The sequence below is a fragment of the Triticum aestivum genome, chromosome 2A (genome assembly GCF_018294505.1).
Source record: "Triticum aestivum cultivar Chinese Spring chromosome 2A, IWGSC CS RefSeq v2.1, whole genome shotgun sequence".
NCBI classification, from domain to species: domain Eukaryota; kingdom Viridiplantae; phylum Streptophyta; class Magnoliopsida; order Poales; family Poaceae; genus Triticum; species Triticum aestivum.
The window spans coordinates 28330731-28345639 of record NC_057797.1 but is presented as its reverse complement, the minus strand read 5'-3'; the positions used below and the strand labels follow the sequence as shown (position 1 = coordinate 28345639).

The following is a 14909-nucleotide window of genomic DNA, read 5'->3' as shown; positions in this document are numbered from 1 at the left end:
TATGGTTTTATGCAGACTTTTGGAGAAGCTGTATTTACAAGAAAGTGAGTGGGAGCTCTGTAGCATTTCTGATATTATATGTAGATGACATATTGTTGATCGGAAATGATACTGAATTTCTGAATAGCATAAAAGGATACTTGAACAAGAAGTTTTCAATGAAAGACCTCGGTGAAGCTGCTTATATATTGGGCATCAAGATCTATAGAGATAGATCAAGATGCTTAATTGGACTTTCACAAAGCACATACCTTGATAAATTTTTGAAGAAGTTCAAAATGGATCAAGCAAAGAAAGGGTTCTTGCCTATGTTACGAGGTGTGAAGTTGAGTCAGACTCAATACCCGACCACTGCAGAAGATAGAGAGAAAATGAAAGGTGTTCCCTATGCTTCAGTTATAGGCTCTATCATGTACGCAATGCTGTGTACCAGACCTGATGTGTGCCTTGCTATCAGTTTAGCAGGGAGGCACCAAAATAATCCAGGAGTGGATCACTGGACAGCGGTCAAGAATATCCTGAAATACCTAAAAAGAACTAAGAATATGTTTCTCGTATCTGGAGGTGACAAAGAGCTCATCGTAAACGGTTACGTCGATGCAAGCTTTCACACTGATCCGGATGACTCTAAGTCACAAACCGGATACGTGTTTTTATTAAATGGTGGAGCTGTCAGTTGGTGCAGTTCCAAGCAGAGCGTCGTGGCCGGATCTATGTGTGAAGCGGAATACATAGCTGCTTCGGAAGCAGCAAATGAAGGAGTCCGGATGAAGGAGTTCATATCCGATTTAGGTGTCATACCTAGTGCGTCGGGTGCAATGAAAATCTTTGGTGACAATACTCGTGCATTTGCCTTGGCAAAGGAATCTAGATTTCACAAGAGAACTAAGCACATCAAGAGACGCTTCAATTCCATCCGCGATCAAGTCAAGGAGGGAGACATAGAGATTTGCAAGATACATACGTATCTGAATGTTGCACACCCGTTGACTAAGCCTCTCTCACGAGCAAAACATGATAAGCACCAAGACTCCATGGGTGTTAGAATCATTACAATGTAATCTATATTATTGACTCTAGTGCAAGTGGGAGACTGAAGGAAATATGCCCTAGAGGCAATAATAAAGTTGTTATTTATATTTCCTTATATCATGATAAATGTTTATTATTCATGCTAGAATTGTATTAACCAGAAACTTAGTACATGTGTGAATACATAGACAAACAAATTATCACTAGTATGCCTCTACTTGACTAGCTCGTTGAATCAATGATGGTTATGTTTCCTAACCATATACATGAGTTATCATTTGATTAACGGGGTCACATCATTAGAGAATGATGTGATTGACTTGACCCATCCGTTAGCTTAGCACGATGATCGTTTAGTTTGTTGCTATTGCTTTCTCCATAACTTATACATGTTCCTATGACTATGAGATCGTGCAACTCCTGCATACTGGAGGAACACTTTGTGTGCTACCAAACTTCACAACGTAACTGGGTGATTATTAAGGTGCTCTACAGGTGTCTCTAATGGTGTTTGTTGAGTTGGCATAGATCGAGATTAGGATTTGTCACTCCGATTATCGGAGAGGTATTTCTGGGCCCTCTCAGTAATGCACATCAATATAAGCCTTGCAAGCAATGTGACTAATGAGTTAGTTACGGGATGATGCATTACGGAATGAGTAGAAAGACTTGCCGGTAACGAGATTGAACTAGGTATTGAGATACCGACGGTCGAATCTCAAGCAAGTAACATACCGATGACAAAGGGAACAAGATATATCGTTATGCGGTTTGACCGATAAAGATCTTCGTAGAATATGTGGGAGCTAATATGAACATGCAGGTGCCTCTATTGGTTATTGACTGGAGATGTGTCTCGGCCATGTCTACATAGTTCTCGAATCCGTAGGGTCCGCACGCTTAACGTTCGGTGACGATCGGTATTATGAGTTTATGTGTTTTGATGTACCAAAGGTAGTTCAGAGTGCCGGATGTGATCACGGACCTGACGAGGAGTCTCGAAATGGTTGAGACATAAAGATTGATATATTGGATGACTATATTCGGACACCGGATGAGTTCCGAAGGTCACCGAATAATTATCGGAGTGCCGGGGGGTTATCGAAACCCCCGGGGGAACTAATGGGCCAACATGGGCCTTGTGTGTGAGAAAGAGGAGGGGCCATAGGGCTGGCCGCTCCCCCCCCCCTTGGGAGTCCGAATTGCACAAGGAGGGGGGCGACGCCCCCACTTTCCCTCCCTCTCTCCCTCTCTTTCCTTCCCCCTCCTTCCTAGTTGGACTAGGAAAGGGGGAGTTCTACTCCTACTAGGAGGAGGACTCCTCCCTCTCCTTGGTGCGCCCCAAGGCCGGCCGGCCTCCCCCCTTGCTCCTTTATATACGGGGGCAGGGGGCACCCTAGAACACAGAAGTTGATTGTTTCCAGCCGTGTGCGGTGCCCCCCTCCACCATAATCCACCTCGGTCATATTGTAGCGGTGCTTAGGCAAAGCCCTGTTCCGGTAGCATCATCATCACCGTCATCACGCCGTCGTGCTGACGAAGCTCTCCCTCGACACTCTGCTGGATCGTGAGTTCATGGGACGTCGCCGAGCTGAACGTGTGCAGATCGCGGAGGTGTCGTACTTTCGCTACTAGGATCGATCGATCGTGAAGACGTATGACTACATCAACCGCGTTGTCATAATGCTTCCGCTTATGGTCTACGAGGGTACGTAGACAACACTCTCCCCTCTTGTTGCTATGCATCACCATGATCTTGCGTGTGCGTAGGAATTTTTTTTGAAATTACTGCTTTCCCCAACACAAAGGGGTCCTCACCCGGCCCACCTAGCTAGGAGTCAACATGGTAAGTACCACTGGTCCTTTTTTGCGAATAAGTACCCTCCGGTTCTCGACACCATCATGCAGCAAGTGAATCTGCTTGAGAATGGCAAGGAACATTGCTTCACTGTAAGGCTCGTAGTGATGCCGAAGAGGAACACACATCATCTAGGAGGTAACAAGGGAGGCCATCGTGCATCGAAAGACCAAAATCCATGCAGGTGAAAATAATGTCTTTACTGTGTGCATCATCAAGCAACCAATTATTGTAGGCAACTAGTTTCATGTGGTAGGTCTTGAAACTTTATTCAAGAAAAAAATACAAACACTTATTGTTACAATGACATAGCAATGGGAAGTATAAAACTTTACATGGCTATAGAGCCATATGATTTAAAGTTCCACATATTTAGTATCTCTAAGACCATAAATTTATTTCATGGAACTATTCATCAATAAGCTAAAGATGATGCCCTTGCACTTGAGAAGCCAACCTTGCTAGCTACTAGTATGGAATGAAATCGATCCGTCGTCCTCATTGAAGAATCTTTCATGGACCAAACGGATGTCAGAGATTGCTCCTGCTTGGCGAGCAAGTTGATGACATCTTTGATGGATGGCCGCTTATCACGCTCTTCCTCAACACACATCAGCCCTGTTACCATGACACGCTCCATCTGCCACCGCCACTGCTTCAACTCCCCTCTCATCCGCTCATCTAGCATCTCAAGGATGGCATCCCTGCTATAGGACTCCTTGATGGCGGCGATGAGATTGTTTCGGTTGGATGCCCTTCCCGGGACGACTGGTCTCACGCCGGTGGCTACCTCCAGCAGAACCAACCCAAAGCTATATATATCAGAGGCTGGGCTCAATGTGCCAGTCTCGATGTACCTGGGGTCCATGTAGTCCATGCTCCCAATCACGGTGGTACAAGGAGTACATACGCCATCGTGGCAGCTGACTTGCCGCACGAGCCCAAAGTCACCGAGCTTGGCCTCGAATCCCTCTCCCAGCATCACGTTGCTAGGCTTGATGTCCCGGTGTAGCACATACCTCCTGGCCGAGTCGTAGGCACCATTGTGGAGGTAGTCAATGGCGGTTGCGACGCCGAGAAGTATATTGTACCTCTGTGGCCATGTCAATGTCCCCCCACCGTCGCCGCTGCCATGGAGATGGTCGCTGACGCTACCGTTGGGTTCGAGCTCATAGACAAGCAACAGACGACCATTGTCATCGCACCAACCGATGAGTGACAAGAGGTTCTTGTGGCGCAGCTGGCACAAGGTCTCGATTTCGTGCACATAGTTCTTCTGGTTCCTCCTCGACGTCGGCTGCCGCATCTCCTTCACCGCCACCGCCCGTAAGTCTGGCGTTGTTAGCCGCCCTTTGTAAACATCGCCAAAGGATCCCTTGCCGATTTTCCTATCCTCGGAGAAGTTATCCGTCGCCACTACTAGCTCTGAGTACGGGAATTTCCTTGCAACTTCGATTTTTTTTGGTGATTGGAAAACATGATTAATTAATAGAAAGTATTAGATCAAGTGGCATTTTTCAGTTTAATCGAACAGTTAAATCAAATCATGATATACATGTTTACCTTGCAAAATTGTTTCATCAAGACACCGTCTTCCACGGTGCATAACAGTACTATAGAGAAGAACGAGAACAGTGGATAGGAGACCGGCAAACAAAACTGCCGCGATACATAAGAATATCAGCCACAATTTTCTATTGGCAGGGGATGGATCTGTAAGCAAAATAAGAATCAGTTAATCGTGCTAATTAGCTATGTCTTTTCACAGAAACATAGCTGTTCAATATAATTATAATTCTAATAATTTATCCTCCACAAATTTCGAAATAATATAAAAATTCCATTTTTTTCCTCATGAAACATTGGCTTGGCTCATCTTTTCCTCTATTTTTATTTAGTCTCACTAAACTCTGTAAATCATCATGTTCCGGAGAACTTTGCTCCCTTGTCAATTTCGGAAAACAAAAAGTTACGGCTGGAAATTTTAAAAAATGGAAAAGAACCATATAGTTTATGTACAATTTTTTTGTTAAAAGTACAAACTGTGGAAAGAAAATGTAAGAGATTTACTTTGTTTTTTCATTCATCTCAAATTTTCACACTTTTTAACTAATATATGCACACATATACATTATCTTATAAATTTCATATATGTTTTTTTTAGATTTTTATAGTTTTGTTAGCTTGATTTTGTCCAAAAATCAACAATTAATTTGATGTGTGGGTGAATATGTTGAAATTTATTGCTCACCCTTCTCCGTCAAGTTCGTATTTTTTTGGTGAACTGGTTGGTCCATAATGTCATTATGGTATCAAAACATAGAGGTATCGATTACATCGATGCATTCAGAGGATAAAAGCCAAAGAGAAAATTGTGAGCCAAGCCAGTAGCTTAGTTTGTGCGAATTTCATTCCTTTTTTCAAGAAAATATATCTCTTTGTCACATAACTAAATTTAATCGGAAACTGATATCAATAAAAAGACATTTTAGTATGAAAACATATACGGATTTCAACATGGCCCTCCCACTCTCAGCTCTAAGATCTTAGGAAGGGATCGGTTGGACTCAAGCGATGTGGACTCACAAAGTAACAATGATGTGAAAGTTGGGCACATGCACATGATGTTATGATGTTGCCATGCAACGTTGGCAGAGGGTCGTACATTTTCGCATGGAGTAGAAGGAAACTAGCTAGTACACGTACGTAGGCCAGAAAAAACATACACATGGTATACGTGGTTACCTGTTGAGTGGAAGGACCAAGCGAGCAGCTGGTGCGACTGGCTGAGGAGTCCGGTGGCTGCCGTGAACCCGACGGCGGAATCCTGTACAAGACCGGCGTGGTCCCTGAGATCCATGGTCGCATTGAACTCGTAGGTCATGCTCGACTCCGCCGCCAGCTCGGTCTTCCGAACCACAACTTTCATCACCTTGGACTTGGCGTCGTACGTGATGCTCGCCCACAAGGTGCCACGGAGGCTCAACGGCGGCAGGCTTCTGGTCAGGTTACACCTGGTGCCGTTGATGTCTATGCCGATGTGGTCGCCTCTGGTGGCGGTGCCGTCCTCGCTTGAGGGGTCCCAGCCGTCGTCCTTCCGGCGCGTGTCGAACTCCACGCCGAGGGTGTGCCGCGAGTCGCCGGCGCTGGTGCTGTTCTTGTCGCTGAAGAGCCCGAGGAGGCCGACCTCCCAGCCCGGCGGCGGGAAAGGCCCGATGAAGAACGACATAGTGCCGCCCCCCCGTTTGGAGTTGGCTGTTGTGTTGCCGCCATGGACGATGGCGAAGTGGAAGCTGGTGGTGAAGCTGGCCCTCCTGCCGGCGCCGTCCCAAAGGCGCACTGGCTGCCGGTGCGTGACGCCGCCGGTGAGGTTGGAGATGTCGTCGGTGAGGATGAGCCGGTCCCTGCCGTCGTAGGACGCGTTGATGAAGTTGAGCTGCTCGCGGTCCGTCGGGTTGGTGAAGTCGTAGTCGAAGGATAGCGCGGCGGCCTGTCGAGCCGTGTAGGCGGCTAGAAACAGGTAGCAGCTGATCATCAGGTGGTAGAACGTGGGGAGGAGGATGCCTCTTGCATGGGCCATGGCTAGCTGCAGCTAGCTACCTAGCTAGCACGAGGGAGTTAAGCTAGTGATCCACACCGTAGCTGTCAGGTTGCTTGCTCATGCAGGGGTAGACAACTATTTATTGATTGGGTTGAAGCAGACATTTCAAGCTTGTGAAAAACTACAGGTTTTTTTTATTTTGTCATTTTGTTGTGGTTTCCGTCCTAGTTTCCCTTGTAAACAAGTAATTGACTTGTGACAACTGCCACCCATTTGCTGAATAGAGGTGTTGGGAGGCTGTTAAGGAATATCTTATGTTTTTTCTTAAAAAATGAATATCTTAGTTTTCAATAATTATATCTTGTTTCCGCGCTACTTCGAACCTCGAACTAATGGTAGAATATTACTATTTTGAAGGGGCCATGTGGAGTGTTAGAAATAGAGATATACTCCCTGGAGTAGTTTTTTTACATGTAACCGAAGCCACATGGGCTGTGTAGACAATCGGTTGGGGTTAAGAAGCAGATGAGAAAGTTCTAGTACTTTGGCAGCCGGCGACTACTACCTACTAGTACTACTAAGTAACATACGAGAAAGCGTATACTATGGGACGACTATGTGCAAGTTCATTATATGTACATCCTCTGCCACAGAGACTTGCTACAAGAGTATTAATGTAGGTAGCTTTGTTGTTGTACGAGGTGACACAGACACTTGTTTATCTCGTCTGCATTCCCTGGATCCATACAAAATGCAGCGACAGCAGTATGCTTACCTGGGCGATTTTTTAAATCACTGCCGGCTAGCATAGTCAACGATCGATCTGTACATGGAGCAAAATTTTATCTACTCCATTCATATGTGCAATGCACCCTTCCATATGGACTCCATGTGCTAGCTTCCGGAGCCAACCGGCCAGCATAGACCAGGATGACCGCACGCTGGCGCAGTGGTGGAGAACAGCCGGTGGAACTCACAACTTGTGGACGCGATGAGGGGACAGTGAGAGAATGTGGACGCGGCGAGAAGAGGGCTGGCTGGGTTGGAGGGCGGCTGGGATGCTGATGTGCTGGCCCGACCACCGTGCGGATTAAATGGTGCCGGTGGGGAGTAGTTGCACGGCCGACATGCGGGCCAGATGGAGGACGAGTAGAGGACGCGTGCGCGTCCGTCCAGTGTCCCTCTGGAGGCAAATCCGGTCTAGATTTGTGTTGGATTAGGGTGAAGCTGGACGCGAACCGAACAGAAAATAGGTATGCTTCTACGCGTCAGGCCGTTGGTTTTGTTTGTTTCGACCAAAATGGACACGCTCGGACCAAATCGGGTCGCCCGTTGGAGTTGCCAGTTCTGGTACTGCCATTAGTGTTAAAAGGATGAGTATATAGCAAAAAACTATTATTTTTTATTTATTTTTCAAAAACTACCACAAAAGTGGTGGGCTGTTCCAAACAATCCTAGTTGCTGAAGCGTTAAGTCTTGACCGCGTTTATGACAAAGGGGGGCCACTCATCAGGTCACCATTATACTGGACCGTTAGTTGAACGTTACGACATGTGCAGGCCACATGTCGGTCCCTACAAAAAAATGCAAAACAATCCATGTAAGTTTTGTAAAAAAAAGCAATTGGATCCCTGTTAATTTTGGAAACAAGCAATCGAGTCCGTGTGCTCTTTCTCGCTCCCGTCACACATCGCCACAGCCGGAAGCTCCATACTGCTCCCCCCGCCGCCGCCCACTACAAGAAATATGTCAACTTGTGACCACCACTATTGGTCACTGAATGGTCACAAATTTCCATTTATGACCCTTTTGTGACCAAAAACATAAGGTCAAAAGCTGGCCGTCATAAACTGACTATAGCGATCTTTCTTTCGGAATGGTCGAAGACGTTTATGACCAAAATACGTCTACTGTGGCGTTTTGGTCACTAGCAACCTCCCCAGGACATGTAGGCATCCAGCGTGGCAATCTGATGTGGCACAAGATTCATCCCAGTCCAATTCGATTTTCTACATGGGTCTAGCCCAACAATTCAGCCTATTTGTGTTTTTTTCTGTCTGTCAATTTTTGGTTGGGTTCATGGGCCAAGTCCAATATTGCAGCCTTTTTATTGTTGGGTTGTGGCCTTTTTGTCTAAACGAATTTAGTTTTTCTTTTTTCCCAAAAGAAGGGTCCACTAGTCAGATGGGTCCCAGTTGTCAGGTTCTATTAAAGTGGGACCCTTTTGGTAGCATCATATTATTCAGATTACAATTTGACAATTTGACAGAAATAAATAACCATGTTTAACTAAGAACAGACAGAAAACACAAGTAATATTTCAAATAACAATATCGAGAATCAATCACAGTCATACAAATATACTGGGCTCCTTCTGTCATGACACAGTTACACCACAGATACAAATACAATCAGTCACACAGATATAGGGACAATCACAATGAGAATTGACAATCAGCACAAACTGGGCTCCTGCTCCAGTCAGATGAAACTGTATGCATGACTAACTACGCGACCATAGTCGACTAGGCTACCTTCGCTACACTAGGACAGCAATAGTACTATCATCATGCCTTCGGCCGTCGCCCTGTTACATGAATCAGAAGAGAAGAATCAAAACACTGGAGCCAATATATTATGAACAGAACATTTAAAAAAAGGACAAGTGTTGGGGAACGTAGCAGAAATTAAAAATCTTCTACGCATCACCAAGATCAATCTATGGAGTAATCTAGCAACGAGGGAAGGAGAGTGCATCTACATACCCTTGTAGATCGCTAAGAGGAAGCGTTCAAGTGAACGGGGTTGATGGAGTCGTACTCAACGTGATCCAAATCACTGATGATCCTAGTGCCGAACGGACGGCACCTCCGTGTTCAACACACGTACAGCCCGGTGACGTCTCCTACGCCTTGATCCAGTAAGGGGAGAAGGAGAGGTTGGGGAAGACTCCAGCCAGCAGTAGCACGACGGCGTGGTGGTGGTGGAGGAGCGCGGGAATCCTGCAGGGCTTCGCCAAGCACCACGGGAGAGGAGGAGGGAGAGAGGTAGGGCTGCGCCAACAGGGAGATTGAATCGTGTGTTGGGCTGCCCCTTTTCTCAAGTATATATAGGGGGAGGGGAGGGGCTGCGCCCCCACCTAGGGTTCCCTCCCTAGGGGTGGCAGGAGCCCCCAGATCCCATCTGGGAGGCGGCCAAGGGGGAGACAGAGGGGGCACACCACTAGGTGGGCCTTAGGCCCATCTGAGCCTAGGGTTTCCCCCTTTTCCCTTCTCTCTTCGCCTTGGGCCCTGGTGGGGGGCGCACCAGCCCACCTGGGGCGTGTCCCCTCTCACACTTGGCCCACGCAGCCCTCTGGGGCAGGTAGCCCCACCTGGTGGACCCCCGGGACCCTCCCGGTGGTCCCGGTACGTTACCGATAGCACCCGAAACTTTTCTGGTGACCAAAACAGGACTTCCCATATATAAATCTTTACCTCCGGACTATTCCGGAACTAGTCATGATGTCTGGGATCTCATCCAGGACTCCGAACAACATTCGGTAACCGCGTACATACTTTCCCTATAACCCTAGCGTCATCGAACCTTAAGTGTGTAGACCCTACGGGTTCGGGAATCATGCAGACATGGCCGAGACAACTCTCCGGCCAATAACCAACAGCGGGATCTGGATACCCATGTTGGCTCCCACATGTTCCACGATGATCTCATCGGATGAAGCACGATGTCAAGGACTTAATCAAACCCGTATACAATTCCCTTTGTCTAGCGGTACGATACTTGCCCGAGATTCGATCGTCGGTATCCTGATACCTTGTTCAATCTCGTTACCGGCAAGTCTCTTTACTCGTTCCGTAACACATCATCCCGTGATCAACTCCTTGGTCACATTGTGCACATTCTGATGATGTCCTACCGAGTGGGCCCAGAGATACCTCTCCGTTACACGGAGTGACAAATCCCTGTCTCCATTCGTGCCAGCCCAACAGATACTTTCGGAGATACCTGTAGTGTACCTTTATAGCCACCCAGTTACTTGTGACGTTTGGCACACCCAAAGCACTCCTACGGTATCCGAGAGTTGCACAATCTCATTGTCTAAGAAAATGATACTTGACATTAGAAAAGCTTTAGCATACGAACTACACGATCTTTGTGCTAGGCTTAGGATTGGGTCTTGTCCATCACATCATTCTCCTAATGATGTGATCCCGTTATCAACGACATCCAATGTCCATGGTCAGGAAGCCGTAACCATCTATTGATCAACGAGCTAGTCAACTAGAGGCTTACTAGGGACATGGTGTTGTCTATGTATCCACACATGTATCTGAGTTTTCTATCAATACAATTCTAGCATGGACAATAAACGATTATCATGAACAATGAAATATATAATAATAACTAATTTATTATTGCCTCTAGGGCATATTTCCAACAACAAGTTCTTTAGAAAGATAACACAAATTCAGCTAATACAATGATTTTTGTCCCCAGATAGTTAAGACGATATACTCATTCATACAAGGTGACGCAAGAAAATAGAGTACTTTACTCATAGCATGCAGAGTATCATTACTAAGTTCATAGGGTTTATAGTGCTTGGACTTATTAGAGTGGTAGCATATCATCATATACATCCGTATGTTGTAGCCCATTTGAAATGTCTAGAAAGACTTATATTTAGGAATGGAGAGAGTAGAATGTAGCATGCGATAAAACCAAAGGATTAGCCAACAATAAAAGAAGGCACTTAATTAGTTCATTACATTTAGTTAAAACTGCTTCTATGAAGCGCAGGACTAAACCGTTAGTTAACACAACAAGAAGTGCCAAGGAGCATAGTATAATACTGCACTAAAAGCACCAAGAATCTTCTGGACCAACAACAGAAACAACCAAGAAGCACTCATTTTTCAATTCATAGGGCTAAAAATATATTTATCAGAATGGCACTGAAATCAACCTCTTTATCCATCATCACAAGGTCAATATGCTTGATAGGCCCATTATGAGTTGCCCTACGGTAATGCCGCAGATGAGACAGAGGACGCACACATTGATGTAGACATTGGAAAGATAGGAACCAACAAAATGGTGCTTGCCATCTGCAAGGAGAAAGCAGAATACCAAAAAGGTTAGGAAAAAATATAGAATGATAAAACAAAGAAGAGATGCGCCCACTCATTAGAGAAGTAGCATACCCAAAAAATGTGAAGCACAAATGGCCACCAAGAAAGCATATTGTTGTATACATTGACAAGATAGGAACCAACAAAATGCAACAGACTAAAACCAAACTTTATACAGCAGGGAATGATTTACAATAACCAAAAGATTTTGCACAACAAGCAGTAAATAGGTAGTAGATATTAACACCCATGACATAGGACCAGCATAAAAAAAGAGCATCGGTGTAGAACAGGCATATAATCAGTGTAGTCAGCAAAAGATAGGGGGAAGAGAAATTGAAAAACCCAGAAAGAGCATTCATATATGAGGCACTAAGCTGTATGAACCAAAAGACTATTGACATCAGCTAGCAAAGAAATGGCAGTTGGCACCACACATATCGGACGACCACATGAAACAGATAGAACAGACTGGTCGGCCATAGCTAACATGGTAAATAGAATAATGCACATATTGTAGAAGACACCACCAGCATGGATTCTAAGAAATGGATTGGAACAGCTCAGGAAACACAATGTTCCTGGTCTGAGAATCAGTAGTACCATCTTCATTTTCAATCAGGATTTTCAAAGCCTTTTTGAGGTCACACGCAACACTGCTACATAAAGCTGGCCATGTGTGAACACAGGTGCATTAAAGTATAGATCAACACTGCATAACATGTGTCCTACAATATTTTGACTCCTACCTATTTTCTTATTTTACAAAAGCTTGCCATGCGTGTATAGATCAACTTTATATTGTGAATACATAAAGCTGGCCATGCGTGAACACAGGTGCATTAAAGAATGAAGAATACATCGACACATAGCACGAACCATGGACAAACATTGGTATGTAACCTGTCTACTCAGTAGGTGCCAATTTAGATGCACTGAATCGACACCAACTTGGGCGAACTGGTGGTATGTGCAGAAACAGCGAAACATTGCAAAAGCTCCTCTTTTCCCAAATTGTGTGGTGAGGAACCAGCCTATGCCCCCAATTCGTCCTGTTGAGGCAACTAGCGGCAATGACTTAAGCATGACCCCAGTTCCCCACAGCTGATTACCCTTGACTCATCCGAATTCTCCTAACAAGGTAGAAATTGGCAGGTCTATTTGGAGGAAAAAAGGATCTACTAAAATCTAGCTTACTAAATATTGGTCAGATCGCAGGACTGTACGCGCACATCGCAGATCCAACAGATCACAGCGTGAGACAACATGACCCAAGTCTAACTAAACCGTGCAAACAAGAGGGAGACGGGATCGGAGGAGACGTGTTCGCACCTAGCCGGAGCCGACGATGATGTTGTTGATGGGGATGAAGATGAGCTTGACGAAGAAGCCGATGAACCCCATGACGACGAACCCGATCACCGTCCGCGCCGCCACCTTGGTGAACTCTGCGCGCCCAATCAGCGTCAGATCTGGCGAAAGAGGAAAACGAACCGGATCTAGATGAGCAGGCGCGAGCCTTTGGTCCTTACCCTTGCGGTCGGGCTTGTGGCAGCGCTTGACGAGGCGGACGCTGTCCTTGGCGAACTCGCGGAGGGGGTCCACCACGGAGTCGACGGCGTCCATGGCTGCTGCCGGCGGGAAGGGGAGATCTCCGAGCCGACGACGACGACGAGGTCGCACGCGTGAGGGGAATGGAGGGGGCAGCCAACGGGCGAATGGTGTGCTGTTTGGATTTGTGCTTTGGATCTGTGAGGAGGGGAGGAGGAGGCCCGGCGGCGAGCTATGGTGGGAGGATGTGGTCTGAATCGGGGAGAAGGGGGCAGGGGCAACGGCGGAGGCGGGAATGGATCTCCTCGCCGCGGCGGGATGGGGAAGGAGGGGGCAGCGACGGGGGGCCATCGTCGTTGGTCGTTGCAGGTCAAGAGTAGCGGCGCTTGGGGGGAGGCCGGCGGCGGGGTAGGAGTTGGGACGGCGGAGAGGGAGGTCTGGGTCGGGGAGGGAGATCTGGGTCAGGGAGAGGGAGGTGGCGCCGCATGGGTCGGGGAGAGGGAGAGGGAGGGGAGTGTGCTGCACGATGCTAGGGTTTGGTTGGCCAGCGTGCGTTTAGGAGACGTTGCATCTGTATGGTGTGGACGACTCAGATCGGCTTAGGGGGGGTGATCCGTGGGAAGGGAGGTTCGGCCTTCTGATTAGTCCAAGAAATGTGTCATTTTGAAACAGGCATAAAAATTCAAAAAAAATCAAAAAATTGGGAAACCTTCGCATTATGTCATTATATGTGGCCAAGTTCCCAGGAAAAATAATAAACTTGTAATACGGTAATTATTTTAAAAAAGTGTTCTCAGAAACGAGCAATCACGTGTGGAAATCAATGGCTTTCAAGCCAAATGATCAATCTTATGGCCAGATTCATGGCATAGTTTGCTTAAATGATCTCATATTGTGTACAAGGGTGCATATTGGAATGGCAAACAATGTTTCCTAAGGAAGTTTTCATTTTCTTTGGACGAAAAAACCATTTTCCATTTTTCGAGTGCCTAAAAGGAGGTTTTTTTTTGAAGGAACTACCAAATAATTGTTGCAAAAATGGACCAAATCAATTTTATAAAATACTAGGCCATGTTTAATGCACAATTGATCAAATGGTTGGGTGTAAAAAGTTTTGATCCACCTCTCATGAAAAAGACAAATTTCCGCTGATTCAGTTGGAAGCGGGTCAAATTTGAACTGTAGCTGCCTTGTAGTTTGCTCTTTATTTTTTCCAAAAATCATTTGTAGGTACATAAGTATCTATTTAATCATAGAAACACCAAAAAAATTCCAAGATTCAACCACTAGCTAAGAACGGCCATTCCCGCCGTTTTGACCGCATTTTGAAACGAGAATAAAAAATTCAAAAAAAATCAAAAAATTGGGAAACCTTCGCATTGTGTTATTATATGTGGCCAAGTTCCTAGGAAAAATAACAAACTTGTAATACGATAATTATTTTAAAAAAGTGTTCTAAAAAACGAGTTATCACGTGTGGAGATCAATGGCTTTCAAGCCAAATGATCAATCTTATGGCCACAGTCATGGCATAATTTGTTCAAATGATCCCATATTGTGCACAAGGGTGTATATTGGAATGGAAAACAATGTTGCCTAAGGAAGTTTTCATTTTCTTTGGACGAAAAAACCATTTTCCATTTTTCGAGTGCCCAAAAGGAGGTTTTTTTGTGAAGAACCTCCCAAATAATTGTTGCAAAATTGGACCAAATCATTTTTATAAAATCCTATGAGTAAAACCAGACCCTCAAGTTTCCCCGAGGTGGCCCCACAGTCTACTATGTTCGGACCAACA

General features: G+C 45.7%; 1 protein-coding gene and 1 pseudogene across 1 annotated transcript; both read right to left on the bottom strand.

Moving 5' to 3' along the window:
* Positions 1 to 3021: 3021 nt before the first annotated feature.
* On the bottom strand, positions 3022 to 6470 carry LOC123184441 (L-type lectin-domain containing receptor kinase IX.2-like; annotated as a pseudogene).
* Positions 6471 to 12854: 6384 nt separating this feature from the next.
* On the bottom strand, positions 12855 to 13247 carry LOC123184440 (protein transport protein Sec61 subunit gamma-like). Its single transcript, XM_044596556.1, has 2 exons — positions 13096 to 13247; positions 12855 to 13011 (listed from the first exon to the last, which is right to left on the bottom strand). Exons 1-2 carry the CDS (start codon positions 13187 to 13189, stop codon positions 12896 to 12898), a joined length of 210 nt encoding a protein of 69 aa, XP_044452491.1. The 5' UTR covers positions 13190 to 13247; the 3' UTR covers positions 12855 to 12895.
* Between the last annotated feature and the right edge of the window lie 1662 nt (positions 13248 to 14909).